Source organism: Podarcis filfolensis (genome assembly GCF_964270895.1).
Source record: "Podarcis filfolensis genome assembly, chromosome: 10".
Taxonomy (NCBI): Eukaryota; Metazoa; Chordata; class Lepidosauria; order Squamata; family Lacertidae; genus Podarcis; species Podarcis filfolensis.
The window spans coordinates 52043829-52068816 of record NC_139612.1 but is presented as its reverse complement, the minus strand read 5'-3'; the positions used below and the strand labels follow the sequence as shown (position 1 = coordinate 52068816).

Below are 24988 nucleotides of genomic sequence, written 5' to 3'. Positions count from 1 at the left end.
GCAGGACGCATGGGGCAAGGAGAAAGCTGTTTACTGTCTTCTTCAGCAATGCAAACCAGACATGGAGGGAAAACCATATGCATGCTAAATACGTGTTTCCCCCCATTTATTTTTAAAAGAGTTAAAAGCAATGAGATCTCAAACTTACGCAGAAAAGGGGTTCCTAGCTTTGAGCAGTTTTCTTCTTGCCTGCTTCCCTTCCCTGGGTTTGTCCCCCTCCCCATGGGCTATTTTTAATGGAAATAATAAACTCCACACCCCTGCTTTATATATTAATGTGAAAAATATGTGTTTGACATACACCCATTTTTTTAGGCACCAGTGACTTACTGGGTATATTGTATTTAGGCGCAGTAAGAATGCATTCAGACATGGAGAATATTGTGTTAGTTTTCCTGGTTATAATGCTAGTGCTTCTGTCTCATTTTCCAATGTTCCTTTCAGACGGCACACCAACCAGGCACACCAACTCCAGCGGTTGGAGCATCTTTGGCTCCCTCAGTATTTGTGGGCAGGGGGCCCAGGAAGGTGCACTGGTGTGCTCCCTGGAATTTACCAAAGGAATGTACCAAAGCACCTCAGGTGGCCCCGCTGAGGCGGCCTCAGCCTTGTGGCAGCAACAGCGACAACAAAAACAGGTATGGCATTGGACGGTGGTTGAGTGGGGGGTGGCAGACCAAGTTGGGGGGGGCAGTGTGCACATGACATCACACACTTGCAACCCCCCCCAATGTTGAGCACAAGACGGTGCCTTTGTATGGATCTGTGCCTTCTTGACTAATATATTGGCATGTTGAGCTAAATTTCATTCACAGCACTGGGCATGGTACGACACCACAACAAATGTCATTGGACAATATTGCTGCTCCCCCACACTTTCTGCACATGGATGTTTTTGTTCCCCCACAATTCCCCCATGGAAATTGCAGGAAAGAAGCGTATGCCAATATACTGCCCCAAATCTCATCATTTTACTCCTATGAGTTTCTGGGTTACGGTGGCTGCAAAGGTTTTCTTTTTCTTTTTCTGGAATCAGATAACATGGAAATGAGTGCTAAACACATGCTAGAATCCATTAGTTTTCTGGAAGTGGTTTTTACGACACGTGAAAGCTGAAATAAAATGCCAAAATTAGCAGGAAGATTTCAAGAAATGGAATAAATTGCTGTATGAATGTAGTTTGTATTAACTACATATTGTTCCCTTGAACACAATTGTGACCTCTTGCATGGACACACTTTTGCAGAGGTTCACTGCACACACAATGTGCAGATGTTGGGGGCTGATGTTGGTGGTACACACAAAGTTGTTGCTATAGGCCAGCAGGCACAGTCCTTTTCTGCCTCCATATATCAGTCCTAGACTGCTGAGGGCCCAATCACATATGATGCTAAATGGGTCATTAGGAAGCATCTTAAGATAATAATAATAATAATAATAATAATAATAATAATAATAATAGCAGGTGCCAGCAACCTATGATTTTTATCAAGTCCACAGCAGTTGGGAGAGGTTTAATCTTTCCCTCCTCAGTTGCAATCTGGACAAATATCCAGGTATGGGGAGAGGGCAGGACAGACAGCAACCTTGCATGCATTTCCTGCCCAGTTTGGCTGCAAAACTGCTCTGCCTGGGAGTTTTTCTTGGTCTGGAGAGTGGCCATGAAGTGCAGTGACTGAGTCGCGTGCTGCCTCCATCCTGTAAACCAGGGGTCAGCAACCTTTTTCTGCTGTGGGCCAGTCCACCGTCCCTCAGACCATGTGGTGGGCCGGACTATATATTGGAAGAAAAAAAAAGAATGAATTTCTATGCCCCACAAATAACCCAGAAATGCATTTTAAATAAAAGGACACATTATGCTCATGTAAAACCATGCTGATTCCCGGACCATCCGAAGGCGATTGGGCCGCATCTGGCCCACGGGCCTTAGGTTGCCTACCCCTGCCATAAACTGAGTATTGATCAGGTGAAGGTGGAAAACCTGGATGGATGGTCCAGAGCAGTAGCTAGCATGAGGACCTACAAGGAGACATGCACATGAATTGTGATTTTTCAGGAGACCAATGAGCAGGGGAGTCAGCAAGCCGATCATGACTCAGCTTGTTTGTGAACACAGCACACACACTACTGTGGATGGGACTGATATTTTATCACTGTGGTTCCAGCACTAGGCTTCCCTGGTGATGCAATGAGGAAGAATATCCCAAGGTAATCCTCTAGGTCTGGCTCTGAAACCAATAACACCTGGCATTGAGATATAAACTTTCAAAGCATGCTAGAATCCAATCCAATTTCATTTTGCTTAATTATAATTTCCTAATGCCATGGGAGGAAGCTTGTTCCGGATGCTTAAGAACATCAGTGCTTGTGGCCATGCCATGATTATGCTGACGACAACTGTATAAACCTCCCTAGTTAACCTGGAAGTGGCCCAAATTGGCTGTAGTCACAGAAAATAATATATAGTCTCAGAGCTGTGTGAGAACAGCTCCCCAGAGCTTATAGCCAGGTCAGTTTGACTTGGGCTACAGACCAGACTGCTAAAAGCATACTTATTACAGTGACAAAGTCTTATAAACCCCACCCAAATGACAGAAATGGAGGGGTGGCGGGAAGCAAGGTTGCTAAAAATAATCCTACATTTTATAGAAATCTCCTCTTACAGACTGAATAGTTACTGTTTAACGTTTATTCTGTATATCCAGTATGCAGGCTGTAAGAAGCTGTAAGAAGCTAAAACAGTGCCACCGATGCTAAACAGTAGGCTTTTGGGAATACCAAAGTTTGGCAAAAGTAAATTTTTGCCCCCCTGAGCCTAATGAGACCTGAGCATGCTTGATGACCCTGGATTGTTGACTGACTTGGGGCCAGGTAGTGGTGGTGAAATGGAGCACTGTATAGGAGGGCATGGCTGACTGGCTGGCTGGAACAGAAGCACTCAGCTCTGCAGCATCTTGTTGTAGATCCCACTTGTGTACACCAACAGCAGTCCTAATATTCTGGATGCTAGTCTTTGTATAGCTAAAATGGCACCACCCACACAGATGACAGAGGTTGTTGGGATACTGCCGGGGAGACGGGGGCATCAGGCAGTGCCCCAGCTGGCTCCAGCCACCGGTCGGCAGCCGGGCGATCACCGGTCTCCCTTGGAACAGCATCAATCAGCGACACAAGCCTCCGAAACATTTAGAGAACTGTGCACACTCTATCAGCAGAGTGAATAAATCTTCTCAAAATGGAAGAGGTGGACAGAGCCATGTGTAAGCATTGTGTACAGCATTTTTTTCAGCATAGTTCAGGAACAAAGGAAAACATGTCTGCTTCCCTTCGTCTCCAGCAAAACAGCAATACAAAAGCAATATACAAAATGGAAAGTTCCTAGCAGACTGTGCTGGAAATGTAAACAGGCATGTGACACACAATAGTCATGCCTGTCCCTTTTAAGGTGGAACGGAACTATATCCTAACAGAGGTGTCACCAGGCTCAGAGAAACTATACAGAAGTATACAAAATCTTAAAGAAAAAAACCCTAAGGGGAGACCTCTCCAATAGCCTAATGAAGATTAAGCATGCTCAGTGACCTCTGCTGATGCTGACAGTGGGGTGGGCATAAAATAGAAAACTGGGGGTGGGGGCAGGGTAACTGAAACCCTGAACAGGGAGCACTCCATATGGCATCATTTTGCTGCCCGTCTCACTTGCTACTTCTGCCAGGAGATTGAGGCATGATGTCACCTACCCCAATACAGAAAGTCTATTGTTCTTCCATAGCCGTCTGCCTTTATGATTATAGTCAGAAGATCAGGCACCATGCTAAGATATTAGCACTGTAGCTGTCATGCTGGAAGGGAACAACAGGAAGAGTAAAGCACTTGGGCCTCCTTCCGAATAGAAAGGCTCCCTAGTCCAAAAAGCTTTTGACTTCCACATAGGCTGCAAACGCTATCATTACAATCAGTACCAATTGTTTCTGGCTCATTCTGCATCTGTGGAATGACAGCTGGTTGTTTCCCCCGCTCTACAAATCAGCATCAAAGTCATTTCGAGGACAGCTTGGCTTGAAACTTCTGCCCATGGAATTCAGCTTTCCTGCAAAATGAGAATGTCAGGAGAGAATTTCTTTGAACTGAATTCAAGCTAGACACCAATGCATTTCTAAGACTCAAGGTGCTGGGGAAACAAGACTGCAGCTCCTGCAGAGGGTGATCAAGGCTGCTTAAGTGCTGGACCTTCTCACCCCTGAAACTGGCCCCATAATCTATGGTAGTTTTGTTGGGTGGGGGTAGCAGCTGCCACGCATTGTCAGAGGACTGCTCTTTGTGATTGTACAGAAGCTTCAGTTTGACACACAATGGGTGTCTGAATGATGGAAGGATGGCTTCATGGTTGCTTATGCATGGGTTTTAATTTCTTTAGGTTGTGATCTATGCATACCCAGGAATAAGTTCCATTGAAGTCAATGGAGCCTACTTCTGAGCAGGCGTGCATAAGATAAAGTTATTAGACGTCCCCATTTCTTGGAGACAGTTCCCGGATTTACAAATCAGTCCCCTGACAAAGTCCTATCATTCCTACTGAGGTTGAAAAGTGTCCCCGGATTCATTGAAAAAAATCTGGTAACCTTAGCATAAGATTGCACTGATCACTGGGTTGTGACTAATGGTAGCTTTGTACTAGTGGAAAGTGTGCCTCCTTGTGCAAGGTGTGGCAACCTGTTTCCGTTGAGCCAAAAGCTGGTCGTGAGGATAGGGGACTCTCCAAAACAATGTAGGATGTGAAGGGCTTCTGTGGGTAGGGGAGGAGGAATGAAAATCACTGTTCTGTGAGTGGAAAACACTTTTCACTAAATCAGAGAGCCATGTTTCCTTGTGAACAACCTACTGGGGCCACATGCTAGGCTGGGAAAAGGAATGAAAGTGATTCTTATCTTTATTACAGTAAGCTGCATTTCAGTCACACAAAACTTAAAAGATTTACACACACACACACACACACACACACACACACCCCTATCTGTGTACACACTTCTTCATCCAGGCAATCAAGACATATTCCAGGCACAAAGCGCTTCAGTGCCATGGTCCAGGGAGAGTCTGAGGGCCCCATGGAGAGGTTTGGAGGGCCACATCTAGGCCCTGGGACTGAGGTTTTCCATCCCTGCAGTAACGCCAAGGCACTGTAGAATGTAACCTCCTGGTTTTAGGATTTAGGTAGAACAGCTCTAAGTATTTATCCATGCTTCCTCCCTCAAATAATTGGCTGAGATAAAAATGATGAAGTGGGATACAGATAACCTAGCTTTAGAATATGAAGAAATGTGTTTACAAAACTGCAGCTCCCTGGGCCAAAGTTGATGTGATGTTAAATGTATTATTGCATTAAAAATGTAAGTAGCCATGCATGTGTGTATGGGTGGCGGGGAGAGATAGGATCATGACTGCAATGCAGAGAGGGAAGAGATGTAAGTATTTTGACAGACAAAGAAATTTCGTGGAGATGAATTTTTCAGTTGTTTTAAGCTAGAAGCTGGCACCTAGTCCCACATTGTTGGTACTGAAGAGAATGCAATCTCTATTTTAAAAAAGTTGATAGAACAGATTGTGGAAACTATCTCTTTATTAGCTGCAGTTGGCAAAATTCTTGCAAGGATTTTAGGAAACAGTCTCCCAACTATATCCAAGGCCACCCTTCCTGAATCCCAAAATGGTTTTCAACCTTCTAGGGGGGGACAGTGAACATGATTTTCCCCACTTGACAGCTTCAAGAAAAATGCAGAGAGCAAAACCAACCCCTGTATAAGGCATTTATTGACCTGACTAAGGCCTTTGACACTATAAATCGTAATGCTCTGTAGAGTGTCCTGAAAATCGGCTGCCTGTATAATTTTGTGAACATTCTTCGGCTGCTCCATGATAATATGGCAGAAACAATTGTGGATAACAATGTCTGTCAAAGTGAACCATTCACAGTGGGATCAGGTGTTAAACAGGGATGTATTATCGCTCCAGCTATAATATTTTCATTGCCATGATCCTACACATTGTCAATGTAAACTCCCCACTGGGGTAGAAATCATATATTGAACAGATGGAAAGCTCTTTAACTTGAGTAGACTGAAAGCAAAGAGTAAGGTTACCATAACTTATGTCATAGAGTTTCAATATGCTGATGACAACGTAGTGTGTGCACACTTAGAGGATGACCTCCAAACCATCCTAAATATCTTCTCAGAAGCTTACGAAAAGCTTGGCCTATCTCTCAACATCCAAAGAACCAAAGTGCAGTATCAATAAGCAGAAAACAACCCCTTTGCAGTGCCACAAATCCAACTTAATGGCGTAACACTGTAATGTTGGAAAAGGCCAATCATTTTTCCTACCTGGGCAGTTATCTTTCCACAAGGGTTGACACTGATGCTGAAATTCAGCATCGCTTGAGCTCTGTGAGTGCAGCTTTCTCCTGATGGAAGTGGAGAGTGTTTAAGGACTGGGACATTCACAGGGAAACAAAAATGCTTGTTTACAAAGCTATTGTACTACCAACCTTACTGTACACTTGTGAAACATGGACCACTTATAAACGCCATCTCCAACTCCTTGAAAGATTCCATTAATGGTGTCTCCAAAAATTTTTACATATCACTTGGGAAGACAGGCGAACTAATGTCAGTGTACTGGAAGAAGCAAAGATCACCAGTGTTGAAGCAATGATTCTTCAACATCAACTTCGTTGGACTGGTCATGTTGTGTGGATGCCTGATTATTGTCTTCCAAAGCAACTACTCTATTCTGAACTTAAAAATGGAAAGCGTAACGCTGGTGGTCAACAAAAGAGGTTTAAAGACTCTGTCTCAAGGCAAATCTTTAACAATGTAGTATAAACACCAACAATTGGCCTGCAAAACCTTGACCTGCAATCGCTCCAGTTGGAGAACAGCCTTTACCAAAGGTGTCATGGACTTTAAAGACACTCAAACTCAGGATGAAAGGGGAAAATGGGTTAAAAGGAAGACATGTTTGGCAAACCCTCACCATGATCAACTCCTGCCCGGAAACCTATGTCCCCACTGTGGAAGGACATATGGATCTAGAATTGGCCCCGAAAGTCATCTGTGGACACACCGTTAAGACTGTGCTCATGGAAGACAATCTTACTCAGCTACAAGTGGTTGTCAAAGAAGAAGACCAATGGTGGGTAACCGTTTTTGGCCTGAGGGCCTCTTTCAACCTTGGTCAATCCTCCAGTGGCCACATTCTGGCACTGAGTGTGGCCACTCCAATAAGAATGGAAAGATCTGTCAATATCAGTTCACTCAGTTTCTCATTTTCCCAATCTTAAATTCCACATTTCTGCAGCAGTTTGCAGTTTTAAAGAAAAGAAAAACACTGTACTGTATTGTTAGTGAATTTTTTTCCTAATAAACACATTTGGGATGCAGTTTTGACTAATGTACACCTTTTTGCAAGCAGTTTCTCTTAATATACTGCATGTTATTTTCACTAATATATTCATTTTTATGCACACGTTCCCCTAACATACAGTATGTATTTTTTGTTAACATTGGTCATGTTTTTGTTTCGCTTTAAAGGAGGGGTGAATAATCTTTTGGTTCTGTTTTTTTTTGCCTCTGAAGGTTGCATTCCCTTGGGAGTAATATGTCAGATTCTGCATACCATCAGTTAGCAGGGCTGGAGCCACTCCATACCCTTTCTTACACAGCACCGATTTATTTACACAGGCATACAAGGATGCGCTCCATTCATTCTCACTCACACAGCCTCCAGCCTCCATTCATCTATCATCCATTCATCCCACACTCTTTCTCTCTCTTTCTGGGGGGGGGGGGGCAGGAGAAAGAAAGAGTGTGGGTGGTGATTAGAGAGGGAGAGGGAGTACTGATTATCTTAATTTAAGATCACCAGCTAACACTCTTTCTGTGTTTTCTTCTCACATGTGCAGAGCCTGAGTCTAAAGCAATTGCTTTATAGCCAAAGAAGTCAGAGCTATCCTAGAGCAAGAAAGACGCTTAGCACAGTTATGTTTATTAACCATTATTCTTTATTAGACCTCACAGAGGTGTCAACTATACATACAAATACATTAGAAAGATACCCTCTTACAGTAATGTTTCACATTTTGGACTGGATCTCAAGAGGGTGCAAACAGTTCAGTACATTCTACCAACCTAAGGTTGCCATAGTCTTTATTTTATTATACAGTGTGACCAAGCCCTTTTTTTATTTTTTTACTGCATCAGTGGATATTTAGAAAAACAAACAATGAAAACCAGACAACTAGCTCTTGAGATCTTTTGGACCTATCATGATAAATGCATATAAAGAGTCTTTTAAGAAGCATGAATACACTATTGGTTTATGGATCAATGTTTACCGGGTTAGAAAGTTTGCACAGAGTGGGGGACATGGCTAAATGGTTCTGAGGTACCTGTGAAATAGTAAGATCAGTTTTTCTTTTCGCAAGCACTAAAACCTTCATTACTTGGCATTCCTGTGTATCTGTGGAAAGCTTACCAGTGCTAAATGGGGAGAATAATTGGGTGAGTTCTATTGTTGAAGTAGTTGTTTGGGTGGGGTGGGGGGTTCTGCAACACACTGATGTTACATACACAGTATGAAATATTATTTACTTGTCATTAGGTCATGACAGTTTGCATTTTGAATGAGCACAGGGAAAATAAAAACCGTACAAATCCAAATATTTACAGCCCAATCTACAAAGCCTTGTGCTGGTGCATTGCCCATCTATCTCAGTACGACATACGCCGCCAAAGTGTTTCAAGGATTATGGACTTTTTTGGTGTGTGGGAGGAGCTGACAGGGTGAGCAAACGATGTCCCTCATCATGGTTTTTGCTTATATGCTTGCCATCAATAGCTTTCAGTATTGAATTTTTAGGAATTCAAGTGCCCACATACAACCATGCTTGTATAATCTAAACCCTGAGGTTGCACATACCTTTTCTTAAGATGTAAATGGGCCAGTTCACGTTCTGATGTTGACCATACTCTTAATTTAAGGTAAGTGGGCCAGCTCATATTTTTGTTTGGAAGAATGGCATTGTGGAAAACAAATGAATATTAATCTCAACATTTAGCACTTGGGCAGCTAAGTAACTAAAAATACATATAAGCTAGATGGCTAATTATGACATTCTAGCTTTGCAGAGGATCACTTATCCAGGTATCAGTCAGTCCTTGATCCTGTTGTCTTATAGATTAGATTATGCTGGACATGTACAGAAAAATATCGGCTGGAGGCATACTGGAAATTTGCATTTAGTTTTGTTGTTAGCTGTGCCTCTAGGGATGTACGGTACTTATAACAAGCATGTGGTACTTCAAAGTCTCCCAGAACTATGTGAAACACTTCACCACATTCTGATTGTTTTTTTAAAGCAGCATATGTCCTTTCCCACTAAGGAATCTTGTTTTTGGCTCGCAAAACCTATTCAGAAAAAAACATGCTGTAACACACCAGCTGGTTGCTTCAGTTGCTTCGTTACTCTCCTTGGGTCACAATTGATTTCCATCACTGGAATTGGTTAGAAATGCATCAGAGTCACTCTGTCATACCTCAAAGTAAAAGTTGTTCTCATTTACTGTATAGTGTAAGGAAGCTTGCCCTTGTGTAAGTTTGATGCAGGCAAGTTCCTTGCTTAAGGCTCCAGTCCTCAATGGGGCTTGTGCCGGCGGAGCGCTTTGGGGATTGGGCTGCAAGTGGAAATAAACCTAAATTACAAAACAGTTTTGGTAGACTGCTTACAACAGGCATTTAAGCTAATGGATCGATTACAAGAAAGTAGCAACAACAATTAAGGCGTGCAAAATCATGTACATGCATGGAGCCTCCCCCCTCCCCAGCACACAACCTTGGCTAGCAAAGACATGTTCAAAGTGCTCTATCCCCGTAAATTTCATTCTGCAATAGCAAAGTGCTGTTCATAAGTTAAGGGCAATGGAGTACTGCATTTTCTCCTTTGCAAGTAAAAAAAGAAAGGTCTCATTAGGCAGGATTTGGACATAGGCTGCGGCCCACAGGCCAATTAAATAGGACCACCATTGCCATTTGGGGCATATGAAGTTCTGCAAGCTCAAGTAAAGCTTTCTTTGCCACTGCTGATGTTGGGAGCATCCAACTAAACACATGTGTCAAGTTACATCTTGGCCATCAGTAGCTCCATTCCTTTCCATGAATTGAGGAAATGTTCTGCATATGTAGTATGGATTCCCACTGATGTGCACAGAACATTTGCAGCCATGAAGGAGAATAGAGGCCACTTCTGCACATGTGAGGTTCCAGGTTGTGTGAGTCCAGTACCTTCAGTGAAATATGTATGAATGTACTCAAAACTGGGGCATCCATCTCTATCTACAGTCATCGTGCTATGTGTATTGCCACATTAAGCACTGAAATAATTCATCAGTGCCATTGAGTACCAATAACAAACCCTACTGATGTAAGTGAGGCAGGGCAATTCAACCAACACTAAAGTTTTCCGGTTTAATGCTGTTGTAGCTTAGTTTGAGGGATTATGTAATTTAAAAAGAGAGAGAGATAAAGCAAATAATAAATTAAAAAATGAATGAATGAATGAAAAACATGGGTACCATATAGTTATAATTCTTAAGGGTCCAGGATTGGCTGTGGCTCCTTGTCATGTACCCTGGTCATATATCCTTTAGAAAACCTAAGTCTGCTTCTTTTAATGTGGGAAAATGCTACTTTATATTGAAAGTCAACACTTTCAAGGGTCATTGTTTCCTTCCCATAATGAAAGTAGGATGACTCCTCATGCCAAGCGTATGTTGCCAATTTCCGCATGCAAGTTGTACATAACCTACAGCCTTACTTTTAAGGTTACTTAGCAGCAAAATCACCCCATTTAGTGACCCTTATAAACTGAACAGGCTTTCTTAGCAAAGCAAGACATTATTCAGAAGCAGCCAAAAAAAGAAAAGAAAAAGAAAAGAAATTTAATAATTTTCAGCAAGAAGTGCATCAACCAACATTTCACACATCAGTTCAGTCAGTCTTTCTTTAATGTCCCCCCCCCCTTTTATAATGTTTTTGATTATGCATCAGATAGTCTGCATCCTTGGACTTATGTTTATTGGTGGCCAATTATCAGTAGATCTATTTGGTAGATCCAATCCATTGGTATCTGTGAAATTTAAACACAGAGGTAGGGTGTCAACCCCAATATTGTGTGCAGTTGTAGCAGCAAATAAGCAAGTTAGAAGTAGACCTGTGAAACATCTGGGCCCGTGTTATTATCTGGTATTAGGATCTAAATTGGGAAATCATGGCAATGCTATAGAGTAGTGAGCAATACTATGCCAGAAAAGAGAGGCCACAAGAATAAACAGTGGGTTGGATCCAGGCAAAGTTAGTCATGCTATGGCCCTGTTTTAAAAGTTAATCATGATGATTTGATTTTAACGGGATCTAATTATGACTGCACACAGGTTGCTGTATGCAAATCATGGTGGCCACTTGCACAATTTCCCAAAGGCAATTGCATGGGTAACCAGATGTATGAACAGGAGTGAAATATACTCAGAGTCGCAAAGTGATTTCATGCTCTTCATTCAGCTCATAGTGGTGAGGAGGAATGAATGAATGTCCCCTCAAAGCATCTGCTTTATATACATTATTTACACAATGGGCTGCACATGATTGGCTAATTCCGGAATTCTACTGTAAGCCAATCAGGATGTGGATTCACTTCTATCTGGAGCATGATTGGGTGGTTCCTGCCAACCAATCATACTGCTGCATTGTTCTAGGACCAATCAGACTGCTGCATTCTGAATCCTATTGTTCTAGGACCAATCAGACTGCTGCCTTTTGGATCCTATTGTTCTAGGACCAATCAGACTGCTGCAGTTTGGATCCTATTCAACTCAGTACATAACACCAGGAGGTAGAGGTAGAGGTGTAACTGTGGTCTAACGGGGCTACAACTAACAAGCAGCACAAGGTAAATTTTCCTTATTGTCTGAAACAGGATGTCCCTGCAGCCAAGGGCCTTTTCCAAATAGTCCAGGTTTGTTGTTGTTGTAGTAAACACAGGATTAACAGTAGTCCCGTTCTCCATTATGATCTCATTTTCTGTGTAACTGGAGTGGGGTTGCCTAGCAAAAAGCATATTGAAAGAGACATGTATTCCACTGCTGGAGAGCAGGAGTGCACAGCTGGTGTGCGTGAGACAAAGTAAACCTATTGAGAGAGAGAGTTTTCGAAAATGGTACCAGTGAGCAGAGAAGGAACGTGCATGGCTAGGTGTCGTGAAGTCACAGTGACCATTCAATAGATGGCAGTGATAGTAGCACAGCAAAGTTATCCAAGAAGTGCTAGTGAATGAAACACGTGTTTTTGAAGTGTTGGTTATGTCTGGTTTGCAAATATAAGGCTGTGCTGATACATTCCAATGAAAACAGCTACAGCATAAGATTTCTGAAAATAAATAATGCAAGTGAGAAGCAGAAAGTTGTGGTTATGTTGCAGGTTATTGAAAAGTGGGGGGGGGGGGAAATCAAAACATGCACCCTTCATGCAATCAGTATGGAGCTAGGCACAGATGCTAGTATATCTCTAAGGTAGCATGATAGAGCTATCAATGTCCAAGGGCACATATGTTAATTTCTCCTGTCCATATTGTAGTTGTGTATGTGCCATGTAATAAATGGCAAGAGAGACGGCATAGCTCAGTGGTTCAAAAGGTGCCAGGTTCAATCCCTAGCATCTCCAGGTAAAAAGATAAGGTAGGGAGGAGAAAATCTATCCCTCTCTGAGACCCCGCAGAGCTTCTGCCTGTCAGACAAAACAATACTGGGCTAGTTGGACCAAGAGTATGATTTGGTATAATACAACTTCATAAGTATGTTTTAAATTTCAAGTTTCACACACCCACTTGGGAAGGTGGCAAAAATCTAATTGTGCTTTAAACATCTGGATGACTAGAGACTGTAGTGACCTGGCCAGCAACTCGCTTTCTTGGAGAGCTACTTTGATGAGGGATGGTTGGCCAGCTCAGCATCTCTGGGCTAGGTTTAGCCCAAGTGTCTCCAGTGGCAATGTGGGACAGAGAAAGTAAAGATGTGCCCTATGGACAGTGTTCGTTGAATTATTCTGCCTTCAAGCATGTGAAAAACTATTGGCCCTGATCCAGCAGTTGTGACTAAATCACATTAAAGCAACAGGTCTTCGGCTAGTTTATGAGACTAACTTGTCACAATTAACTTGAAGTCAGCTGGAACCACTATCTGTACCTAGTCTCAATCTTTCAAGGGAAATGAAAATATTGTCTAGTTTTGTCTTTGTTAGAGTGGTATCTCTATATTGTATTATATGTAGTCAAGTTTCAGATATTCTTATAACCATGTAAAAGTCAAACAGAAAAAAATTGTACACAAGATACTGTGTTTGAGCAATGATAGTCCTTGTAGAATACTGTAATATTGTGATAAGCAAAAATGTCTATTGCAGGATTAAAATGAATATAGGTTTGCATTTAGGATTTGTTTCTCCTTCAAGACAGGAATTTGATTTACACGATTTACCAAATGGTGCTTCTATATAGTTAATGGCTTGTGAGGAAAGTCACCAATGAAGATTTGTGACTTGTTAAATAGAGCAAAAAATCCTAATCCCCCTTTTAAAAATAATCATCAAATGCACAGGCATTTAAACTAGAGAAGCCATTTGAAACCAGAACAACGGAAAGTCTCTTTGAATAAACTATAAAATATACGGTATACTTGTTTGAACTGCAATGATATTTTTAAAAGAGGAATCAGTGGTATATATTGTGTCTTTAATAAATTACTACAATTCATTTCCAGGCTAAAAGTAGTTTTGAAACACATAAAATAGACTGAGTATACTTTCATCAGAACAATTTCCCCCCTATCTAAACGCAAAGTATCTCCAATCAGATTTAACTTTCATTTAAAAAGAACCATAAAGGTGTCATTTTTGCACATTTTGATGTTTGTGAAAACCATATAAAGTTTTTCTTTTTTTTTAAAAAAATCACACATACAGACTCAATGCATGCACACAATTTCAGTTTCACAGAATGCTAGCCATATATTTTCAACTCTTTCTCAAAAGCTACAGAATATGTCACTTCTTCTCCCCACCCCCATTAGAAATGGATGTTTTTTTCTTTTCACTTCAAGACATTTTTTAAAAAAATTGCTGTGATTTGTACCTAAACCGATTTCTCTATAAATATACATTTTATGTTTGTGGGCCTACCCTTGAGTATCTGTTATAGATAAAATAAACTCAATACAGTAGTACCTCGGGTTACATACGCTTCAGGTTACAGACTCCACTAACCCAGAAATAGTGCTTCAGGTTAGGAACTTTGCTTCAGGATGAGAACAGAAATCATGCTCCGGCAGCACAGCAGCAGCAGGAGGCCCCATTAGCTAAAGTGGTGCTTCAGGTTAAGAACAGTTTCAGGTTAAGTACGGACCTCTGGAACGAATTAAGTACTTAACCCGAGGTACCACTGTACACTTTTGTCTCAGCCCAGCTAAGGAGATCCATACATGTAAGTAGGCTTCTATGCATGGATCACTGGCAAGAAAGAAGTACTGTTTTGGGGGATCAGGTGTGGGGGACCTTGAATGGGGTAGCTGTGCCCCTGAAGGACCAGGTGTGTAACCTGGGAGTCATTTTGGACTCACAGCTATCCATGGAGGTGCAGGTCAATTCTGTGTCCAAGGCAGCTGTCTCCCAGCTCCATCTGGTACGGAGGTTGAGATACTACCTGCCTGTGAACTGTCTTGCCAGAGTGGTACATGCTCTGGTTATCTCCTGCTTGGACTACTACAATGCATTCTATGTGTGGGCTACCTCTGAAGGTGACTCGGAAACTACAATTAATCCAGAATGCGGCAGCTATACTGGTGACTGAGAGTGGCTGCGGAGACATATGGTCCTGAAATACCCACATTGGCTCTCAGTACATTTCCGAGCACAATTCAAAGTTTTGGTGCTGACCTTTAAAGCCCTAAACAGCCTCAGCCCAGTATACCTGAAGGAGCATCTCCACCTCCATCGTTCAGCCTGGACACTGAGGTCCAGTGTCGAGGGACTTCTGGCGGTTCCCTCACTGCGAGAAGTGAGGTTACAGGGAACCAGGCAAGGGGGCTTCTCAGTAGTGGCGCCCACCCTGTGGAACGCCCTCCAATCAAGGAAATAAACAACTTTCTGACTTTTAGAAGACATCTGAAGGTAGCCCTGTTTAGGGAAGTTTTTAATGTCTGATGTCTTACAATTTTTTATGTAGTGTAAGCCGCCCAGAGTAGCTGGGGAAACCCAGCCACATGGACGAGGGTATAAATAAAATAATAATAATAATAATAATAATAATAATAATAATAATTATTATTATTATTATTATTATTATTATTATTACTTGGTAGTTCAGGAACAATGGATAGAAAAGGTTTTTTTTTTTTTTTAACGGCACTCTGTGTTTTAGGACTTCATGCATGCATGCAGAAGACGCGAGTAAGGCTCAAGTGTGTCTTTCTTGTTGTGTGAAAACACTCCAGGGATTATCACCCTTTGAATGATAATTTGGACTTCTGGTCTTAACCAAGGCCAGGATGAAAGGTTTTTGTAATTTGGTGTAATTAGAATGGATTATATCCATATGGTGACTTTGCCTTAGTGGAAAGTGCCATATTGTATTCTGCTCCAGAGGGACTCTGGAGGAGGTGGTGGACTTAAGTGGGTAAGGGGATTTGAATAAAATCAAGTGAAAGGTGATTTCCACCAAGGCAATGTAACCACTGCATACAAACAATCCCAATGTTACCCCTGTGCAAGAATGCATGATGCTTTTAATGGGTGGAGGACTGTGCCATGACCCAAAGTTCCACGCAGGCATCCTGTCACAAGCATAGTATTGTCCCCTCCATTAAACAGAATGGGAGCTTATAGGGTGCCCTGGAACACTCGATGGCACACTGGAGCTTCTAAGTGCGGCTTACGGATTTAATCCATTAAGCACTGTTGTACTGCAACATTCATTCATCCCAATGGGGTTAGAGCAGTATCCCTGTATATCCCACCTGTCAGAGCCGCCCGAGGTCCCAGCTCACAAAGGACCACCAAAACAAATGGAAATTAAGCTGCAGCAGTACTTAGTAAGCCCTACACTTCTATTCTGATAATGTGACACCTAACATTAGTATTAATTTTGGCAATTTGATTTTTCTCTCATTTTTTTTTTAAATGTAAGTACTGTCCCCAATCCCCCCTTTTTTAAAATGACAAAAAGTTGAAAAATTATGGCTAGGCATGTTTCTATTTTAAAAAGCAAAATCTATATATTTGTCAATTTATTTTTTAAAAAATATGCATATACTTTCTTTTATAGTTTTTTTTTTAAAGTCAAGTACTTTCTTAAACAAAACAATAGCACCACTTTGGCATAGCTGACCAAATCAGTAAAAGGTAAAGCAAAATTGCTACCGGTCCCCCTGCCCCCCCAAATCCTTCATTTGTATATCTCTTGCTTGTAAAAATGGAGTAGCCTTGAATACAGCAGAAGACTTCATATGTATATACATTCATAGGTTCCAGCCACCATCCAAAGATATGCAAAAATTACTGCTAGGTACGAATAAAATTGATATCCTTTCAGAGGGCCAACACAAGACTGTTGCAACATCCAAGCCTGTTTTGCATTAAATCTGACCTCATGCAGCATGATCCTATGCAGAAAGTAAACCTCTCTATGTCCCATTGAACTGAATGCCTTTGTTGATATGGGCAGGTCAGGATTACAATGCAATCCCAGCCCCATTGAGTTGAATGAGACCTTCTCCCAGGAAGGGGTGCATAGAAAGCAAGTGAGGCTTATTTGCACGCAGTTACCATACTTATTGCATGCAAGTGTTTTTAGGACAGTCTAAAATTACATGATGTTATTTTATTTATTGGCTTGTTTCCTCACTGTAGTCCTTCCTAAAACATTACTGAGTCAAATGATTTGTGGCTTGCTTGCTTCTCACCTTGGCTCCAGTTAGAGTTCCTATTCATGTCACAGTTTAAACAAAGTCTTACGGAGCACCAAGGTAGGTATTGCAATCTTTTTTTGGGGGGGAGTTGGAGGGTAGTACCACCTGGGACTCAAGTTACATAATCAGCAGAATCACATGGTGAGGTTCTTGCTGGACAGTATCATTTTGGAAATACTCTGGGCACGGAATACCCTGCAAACGAAAAAGTAGCATGTCAGGGAGAAAATGAGGTTAAAATCATTTTTCCTTATTGCTATTTTTCTGTATACAGGCAGTTTTATATACAGGCAAACATTTCAGACCTGCAATCTCCCATCTGCAGTCCTAAGTGGTACAGTACAGCAAGATTCTTCTGGTTGCGTTGCTCAGGTCTACTTGATGATGTCCCAGATATTTAGTTTACAGTGATAAGAAAATAGTGTTATAAACCAGAGCCTAGAAGAACTTAGGGAAATCACCAAGGACCTGGTGCACTAGGGAAGCACCAGTTGGGTACACGTGCTGCCAAGCCATAATTTGTATCTTTTCAATGTCACTCAGAGCTAATTCCCAGATTGCCACAAGCCAAGAACAAGATGCCAGTTTCTTTGGAGTGGCATCATGCATTGGTTTGTATGTTGCCACTCAGTTAGATAAACAGAGTCAGACAAAAATCTCATCAGTATGGGATAGCAATGTTATTACTTGATATTGGTAGTTAATTTTTTTAATTATTTGGAAGCCTTTTTAAAAATTATGCATGTGTTTCCTACAAATTCCTTCCCTTTCACCTTGGGCTTAGTTCTCACGCAACTCCACTGTTATTTTGCTTTTACCTCTTACTGTTTTTGCCAGACCCTTCCATAAAACAAGCTACAAAATAGCACCATTGTACTATGAAACAGTTTTACATAATGTTGATTATATGTGTGTTATTGATATGCTAAATTTTTTACATACTGCACTATATGGAGGAAAAGATGTTTTATTTATAGTGTGGCAAAATAACTCATCACCTGAAAAAATCACCAAGGATTTAAGATAGCCTTTTGTGTGCTCTTAACTGATTCTAAACAACAAAAAACAACACCCCAATTGTCCATGTTGTATCTATTTGTATCTTCATGTGTTGTGGTGATGAGCCTTTGTCTTAAAATCTGTTACCCTGATCCAGCAATTTGTTGCAAACAAGGGTTTCTCATGCACATGTGGAGCTCAAGTGTATGCAGTCGGTCCCATTCACTTCAGTGACTGAGAGTGTAATGTGTGTAGCCACTTTATCCATCAAAGTAAATGGTGCTTCCATTCTACACAGGAACTCTGTGTGCATATTGAACCATGTAAGGATCCCTAACTGGGGTGAATGCATGCAACTCACATGTTGTCAGAATGCTACTGGTGTAATTGACGTGTTACTGTCGCTGCTACTGGGAATGCCAAACTGTGCAAATATAAAAGGGGCAAACAAACAATGGTATCAGACGCTGCAAGACAGAGTCTGTTGCTTGTATGGAAGTGCAAATATTAAAAACAAAACAAAACAAAAAAACATAACCCACTTAGACAAGGCTGGTGAATGACTCTAACAGCAGGGTTCATAAGTTAATTTAGTGCAATTGGATCCATCAAAGGCCTGTACATCTGGTGGCTTTTGAGGGGCACAGGATTCATTGTGTCTCTCTGTGTATGTGTGTGTGTGTGTGTGTGTGTGTAGGACATTTATAGCAGGTGAACAATTAGAACAGCGATCTGCCAGTCTCAGAAACATTTTAGCGCTGAGCTGATTTCTATTGGAATGTTTACTTGCATTGTTCATTGGGAGAATGCCCATTAGTGGAAATTTCATCAAGCTTATTGAACTTTAGTGTTTTGTCCAATGTTTGACAATTTATTTACAGCAAAGTATCCTGCAGATGGCACATTCATTCTTCACTTTTATGGATGATATTTTCTTACATTCTGTAGTTCCTGTTTCCTGTGTTTCCTCTACTCGTGTTCTTCAAATGCACTTCCTGAAAATGAAAGAAAATATTTACTTATAGAGACCTTTCAGCACACTTCACAATTTTTTTTAAATGTTATTCACTCTCACAAACTATATTATATTTAGAAACCTCTTTCTCTCACAAACTGTATTATATTTAGAAACCTTTCTCTGAACATAAGAGATGATGGTGTGTTAACCTCTAGAAATAACATTCCTTTTCTTTGCACCAGTGCTTTGATTATCACTGGAGTGGCTGCAATGACAGTGCAGTGTACAAATGCTACTTTTGTCCGAGTGACAAACTTTTGTGACTAACTTGAACAGCTGAGATCATTTAAAATCAATGGAGGCATCTGGTTTGTGTTTGAATATCCTCCCAGCCTTAATGAGACTTTTCCATGCAGCCAATGATATCAATGGAACAAAATCACTCTGAGAGCTTGGTCTCATTCCCATAGGATGATTTGTCTCAGTTTGATCACTCTAAGTTTTCTTGACAGGCTGTGGTCTGTTCTTGCAGGAGGCAAACTGGTTTATGGTCCACATCTGGCTCCTGATCAGCCTGGGAAAGATGGTTTAAATAAGCCAATGCATTTATCTGACTGATTTGGAATTCTAGGCCACCTTGTTCCTAAGACTTGGCAAAGGCTAGAATATTAAAAAACCACCATTAAACTTTTGTTTAATATTACTTTTTTACGTAAGACCCACAGATTTCACTTGGATAATTGTGCATTGGATTGTAGTTTTAGAAAAAGAAATAATTTATAAGAGGGGTGTTTTAAAAATGTTTTTAAAAATCAAAGAATAAGAGTAATTAAAATTAAGAATTGACACTGGGCAGGTGTTTTTCAGTGCTCATCTAAAACTTTTCTGTGTAGGCAAGCCTAGTCAGACATGTAAAGCTGTTGTGTGCTTTAAACTATAATCTTAGCTTAGAACGTATACATTTACCTGTTTATTTTATTCATTTCACTTTCTATATGCTCATTCTTAACACTGATTACTGACAGTTCTATGGCATGTCTTATATTCTTTGTGAACTGCTTGGAAGTTTTATTTACAGTTAAGCTTTATACAAATTTTCTTAAATGAAAACAAATGATCAGAAATCCACCTTAAAATGCCTGGTGAAATAGGAAAGTCTTTGACAAGCACCTGACATTAAGCGGGGGGGGAGGGGGAGGGAGAGACATGGACCATCTAATCTCAATTGGCAGTGAGTTCCACAGGAGTGTTGTTGCTGTTGATGATAATTAATAATAATCATCTCTGAAAGGCAGCTTGTCCACCCCTATTGATCTTCCTTTGTCATACATAGCTACAAGGAACTGCTGGGTATGCTCTGGTGCACTCTATGAATCTACACAGGTCTATGACAGGGCCTAACTGGTATTCTCATGACACTGTTTAAACGCCATATGTGTTCTGCAAGTGTCAAGGCCCCAAGAGGCTAGCAGGACCTGCTGCTAATGATTTTGTATGTCCCCAGCCTTAAAGTGTTCTGACTCATTCTGGGCCAAACATTGTTTAGGCCCCTGACAAGTTATACTCACATGTATCTCTGCTGTAAAACTGAGTTATTTCACATGGCCTGCTCATGCTGAGGCCTTCTGAGCCTTGAGGCAGACAAGCTGCATTAAGAGAAATTTCATCTATATAACAATTAAAAGGTGAAGGAGGCCTATCCCCCTTTGTACTTGACCATCTTTTTTAAAATAAAAAAATGAACAAACAAAAGTTAACAAAAAACTATGGTCGTGCCGCTGCCGTGAAAATAATCCCTAAAACAATGCCCAACAATTTTCAATAATATTATAAATGGATTTTGTTATCTGTGTGAGTTTCCAGGAGCATGAATGCATGAAGAACTAATGGTGCATGAACATCCTTCTGCACCAGTGCTGGAAATCCTCAAATGCAACATATTGGGAGGTTACAGTTGATCATATTCTGCCTACCTTTTGTGCTTTAGGCATATCAGTGTGGCGCTGAGCACGTACAGACCTTGCCGATTTAGGTGGTTTGACAGGAGCGCAGTACATCTCCAGCTGTCTCAGGTCACAGCTCTGGAAGCAACATTCATCCACTATACCTCGGGTGGGAGGTGGACGCCTATTGCCCCCATACCCTGCAGGTTTACCTAAGTATAACAAAAACCAGTCATTGTTAGAGAAGATGGCATACCATCCAACATTTCTCCAGTGAAAATAGGGACGTCCCATTCCATAATGATAACTTTACTATTTATACCCCACACATCTTACTGGGTTGCCCCTGCCGCTCTGGGCAGCTTCCAACATATATAAAAACATCATAAAACATTAAACACTTAAAAAAACTTCCCTATACAGGATTGCCTTCAGACAGCCTGGGGGTTGGATAACTCCATACCCTCCAACATTTCTCTGATGAAAATAGGGATAATCCTAAGGAAAAGTGGGACATTCTAGGATCAAATCAGAAACCGGGATGGCTTCTTTAAATCAGGGACATCCCTGGAAAATAGGGACACTGGGAGGGTCTGAGATGGCCAAAGCTTCAACACACTACTAACATTAGAGTATTATTAGCTGAGTGGGCCCACAAGAGCAAGTGCTATAATATTTTTTAATGGATTCAGTAGCTAAAAAATATTGGCTGAACTGCAAAACTTTGCTGGAGTTCAGTAGGCACATGGCTGTTCAAGGCATGTCTGCAAACAGGGCTATATATTGGAATAGTTATGTGTCCTACTTTACAGTTCTCTGTTTGAAGGGTTGTCCAGGTGTGGTTTAAAGCTAAAAAAACTTAAAGGGAGCAGCAGTGGTCTTGAAGTTGTCGGTCAAAAGTTAAGACCTGGACAGCAGACTAAAAGGGCACACAGGTCACCTGGGCAGTCTTGTTCACCACTATAGTGAGAGATGTTGTATTTCTATTTAAGTTGTAGTCATTATTTCTAAATTTGCATCTATGCATATAAATTAGCATATTTGTTTTTATGCAAATTTCTGCCTCTTTAGCCTTCTTTTTTGATGCCACGGTTCAAAATTTTTGGTGTGGTGTAAGTGGCTGCATTAATGTATATAGATTTTATACACACGAATGCTTGAATTTCACTCATTCAGGAATCATTTTTTCCACTGTGTTATAATCATAATAAAATAATTGTAATAATAAAGCAAGCAGTGCAAAAAAAAAAAAAGAACATGGGAACATGGTTAATGAAGAAAAACAACTACAAAGTAACTCCACTAAAAGCAATGTAAAATTAATTCTATTGATACCTAGGTTCATTAGGTGTCCCCCCCCCCCGAATATCCTATTTACCCGAAGCATTCTGGGCTAACCACACTGCCATTGTGAATGGCACCATGCCCAGTTTTGGCCCAATCGCTGCATGAGCTCCAGGCATGTGTGACAATCTGCCTCCCCATCCCCATACATCCAGCCCCTGCCAGTGTATATGGCAAGGCTGTGGAATCTTAAAAAAGGGAGTGCAGGGGCCTTAAAGGTGCACATCCACAATTTATGCAAATCATTGTCCTCTTTTTTTGCAATCAGTAACTGGCCACCCTATGCTTTTCTAACTGACTGGTGGTTAGTGTGCTCTGGAAGCCCCATGAGCAAATGGTCTGAAAGATCAGGAGTACCATGCAAGCCAATCTGATACCCGTGTCATGCAGGTGTTCTTCAGGCTTTGGTGATAAATTACAACACAAAGAGCACATCTCAGTATATTACATCATTAGCCTGTGCCCTAGATTAAGTTGTCATAGATAGGGGCAGTGTACTCTTTTAAAAACCTTGCTCAAATCACATCTTGGCTGCAAACCTATGCACACTTACTTGGGAGTATGCCCCATTGAACACAATGGGAACCACTTCCAAGTAAACGTGCAGAGAATTGTGCTGTTAGTGACATTGTGCACTCTTTTTTGTCCAAGTAATTACTAATGAAAAGCCCATGGGACTTGTAATAGCCAGCAGGGCTCTCTACGTAGGGCTAGCCGTTGTCACACCACCATTCTGCCAGCTTGCAAAAATAAATGAATAAATAATTCCAATAATTTGCCTTCAGAAGCCACAGAAAACGCATTATCTTGAATTGATCATTCCATTTAATTAGCTGTATTTCTAAAGAACATAACTAACATGGTGACAGAGGAAAACAGGCCATTTGCAGGGAGCAGGATAGATACAGCCACCAAACAGCTAACACTGCTGGATCCCTGTTCTGCAGTACAGTATACCGTATGTTTCCGCGTATAAGACGATATTATTTCCTTAGAAATAATAGGCAAAAATTGTGGGTCATCTTATACACGGATAGAAGAGGTGGGATGGGCGATTGGTGGCAGTATGCTGTGGAGCAATTGGCGGTGGTGCCCCCCAAAAGCTCTATAACTCTGGGCAACCCCCCCCCCCAAAAAAACTCAACAAATTTGGGCAATCCCCCCCATTTTTTTGTTGCGGTTGCTGTTATACCCGGAAAAATATGGTACTTAGTGTAATGGCTTTAGGGGTTGCTTGTGCGTAAGTTGCCGCCGCTCTGGGCTAGGTTGGCTGGTTAAACCATTTCTCGCTGGACAGCCATCCACTCCGTGGCTGTTCAGTCGCTGGCAGAATCCGTCAGTGGGCGTTTCTTAAACCTTTTCCAACATAAAAGTTGCCCAGTCTCCTCCTACTCTCCCTGCGCGGAAGTCTTCTGCGCAGGGAGGGCGTGGGTAGCGGAGGACCTGTGCTCTCCCCGCTGGTGTCCAGTGAAGAGTCCCGGAGCCTCCTCTCTGCTTCCCCCATTGGCCCCCCTCTATCCCTGGTGTTGCGCTGATTTTCTTCCCCAACAGGAGACCTGTCTCTCTCCCTGCTTGGCCCCTCTCCAGCATCGCTGTGGAGCCTCGCCTCCTCCTCTAGTTCCGATGGCAGTTCCCTGACACTTAGGATAATGACTAATCCAGCCTTGATTGCACTACTTAAAATGGAGAATCAGTATTCATCAAAGAATTTGCATTTACAGCTGAGTGGGCCTGATAGTTGCTGATTATTAATGCGGATATTAATAATGCACATGGGGATGGTGGTTCTAGCACACTGAGTCCTTGAAGTGGTGGTCCATTCCCCACAACCAGTATGTGAGCTAGTACAAAGGGCAGAATTACAGAGGTCCTGGGACATTGCTTTTCCAGCATCCATGCTAACTGTTGGTGCAACAAACGACTGCTTGGCCATTGCGTTCGTGTGTCATACAGCATGCTGACTAGCCAGTGTTTTGAGAAAGTTTGCAACATGCTGTATTGACTTTTGTACCTCCTAGCCATTTCCTTCTGCAGACTACATTTCCTGCTGTTCAGATTTATAGATCAAATTCAAGGCACTAACAGCAGAAATGGAAACTCCTGCATTGCATCTCTGACGGAGCATCAGTAAACCAAGACGTTCAGAATCTTTGCAGACACGTGCTTCGTAGTTTTACTCAGAAGCAAACCCCACAGAGTACCCATAGGCAATTATTAGTAAGTGTGATTCAGCTGCTTTTGAAACAATATAGCCATTATGCTCAAATGGTTTGCTGGAGCATACTAGTCGAATTTAAGAGAATTGTCAGAGTGCCCGAATTAATTAATGTCTTTTTGTGTGATAGTTCTGACCGTGGTTCCTTCTAAACCATCTCTTCTGAGACAGGGCCGGCCCAAGATATGTTGCTGGCTAAGGTAAAGGACACGATACTCCCACATTCTGACAAGAGGCGGGGTTCTCCACTGCACCTGAGGGCAACAGGCTAGTTTTGCAGGTGTAAGCTAGGGCCATGTGGCTCTTATAGCTTTGTTCCTGTTGCTTCCTGCCCTTCAGCATCTACCACCTGAGGTGGGCGATTCACTCTGTCTATTAGTAGGGCCAGCTGGGATCAGCTACACTGGAGTTTCCAGTTGCGAACTCTGGAATAGAGTTCAACCAAGCAGAACTGGAAGTTGCT

At 41.6% G+C, this 24988-nt stretch overlaps 1 protein-coding gene and 2 long non-coding RNA genes across 7 annotated transcripts in view; 2 read left to right on the top strand and 1 right to left on the bottom strand.

Annotated features, from left to right (window-relative positions):
- The first annotated feature begins 434 nt into the window (after positions 1 to 434).
- Positions 435 to 24988, top strand: part of LOC310743728 — a 78620-nt gene continuing 54066 nt past the window's right edge. Inside the window, exon 1 of the long non-coding RNA XR_014539193.1 lies at positions 435 to 638. This is a non-coding gene — a long non-coding RNA (uncharacterized lncRNA). The remainder of the gene's footprint in view (positions 639 to 24988) is intronic.
- Positions 8023 to 24988, bottom strand: part of IGF1 (insulin like growth factor 1) — a 62159-nt gene continuing 45193 nt past the window's right edge. For 3 of the 5 annotated variants that reach the window (XM_083574169.1, XM_083574165.1, XM_083574168.1), the window contains exons 3-6: positions 20997 to 21178; positions 19005 to 19060; positions 16156 to 17261; positions 15493 to 16115 (exon numbers count right to left, since the gene is read on the bottom strand). In XM_083574169.1, coding sequence (XP_083430295.1) covers positions 17201 to 17261; positions 19005 to 19060; positions 20997 to 21178 — 299 coding nt within the window. In that variant the 3' untranslated portion in view covers positions 15493 to 16115; positions 16156 to 17200. Of the gene's footprint in view, positions 9732 to 15492; positions 16116 to 16155; positions 19061 to 20996; positions 21179 to 24988 lie in introns of those variants that run through there. The other 2 variants (XM_083574166.1, XM_083574167.1) reach the window with 2 other exon arrangements.
- On the top strand, positions 8043 to 12542 carry LOC310743735. Its single transcript, XR_014539203.1, has 2 exons — positions 8043 to 11566; positions 11942 to 12542. It is a non-coding gene; the product is annotated as an uncharacterized lncRNA (long non-coding RNA).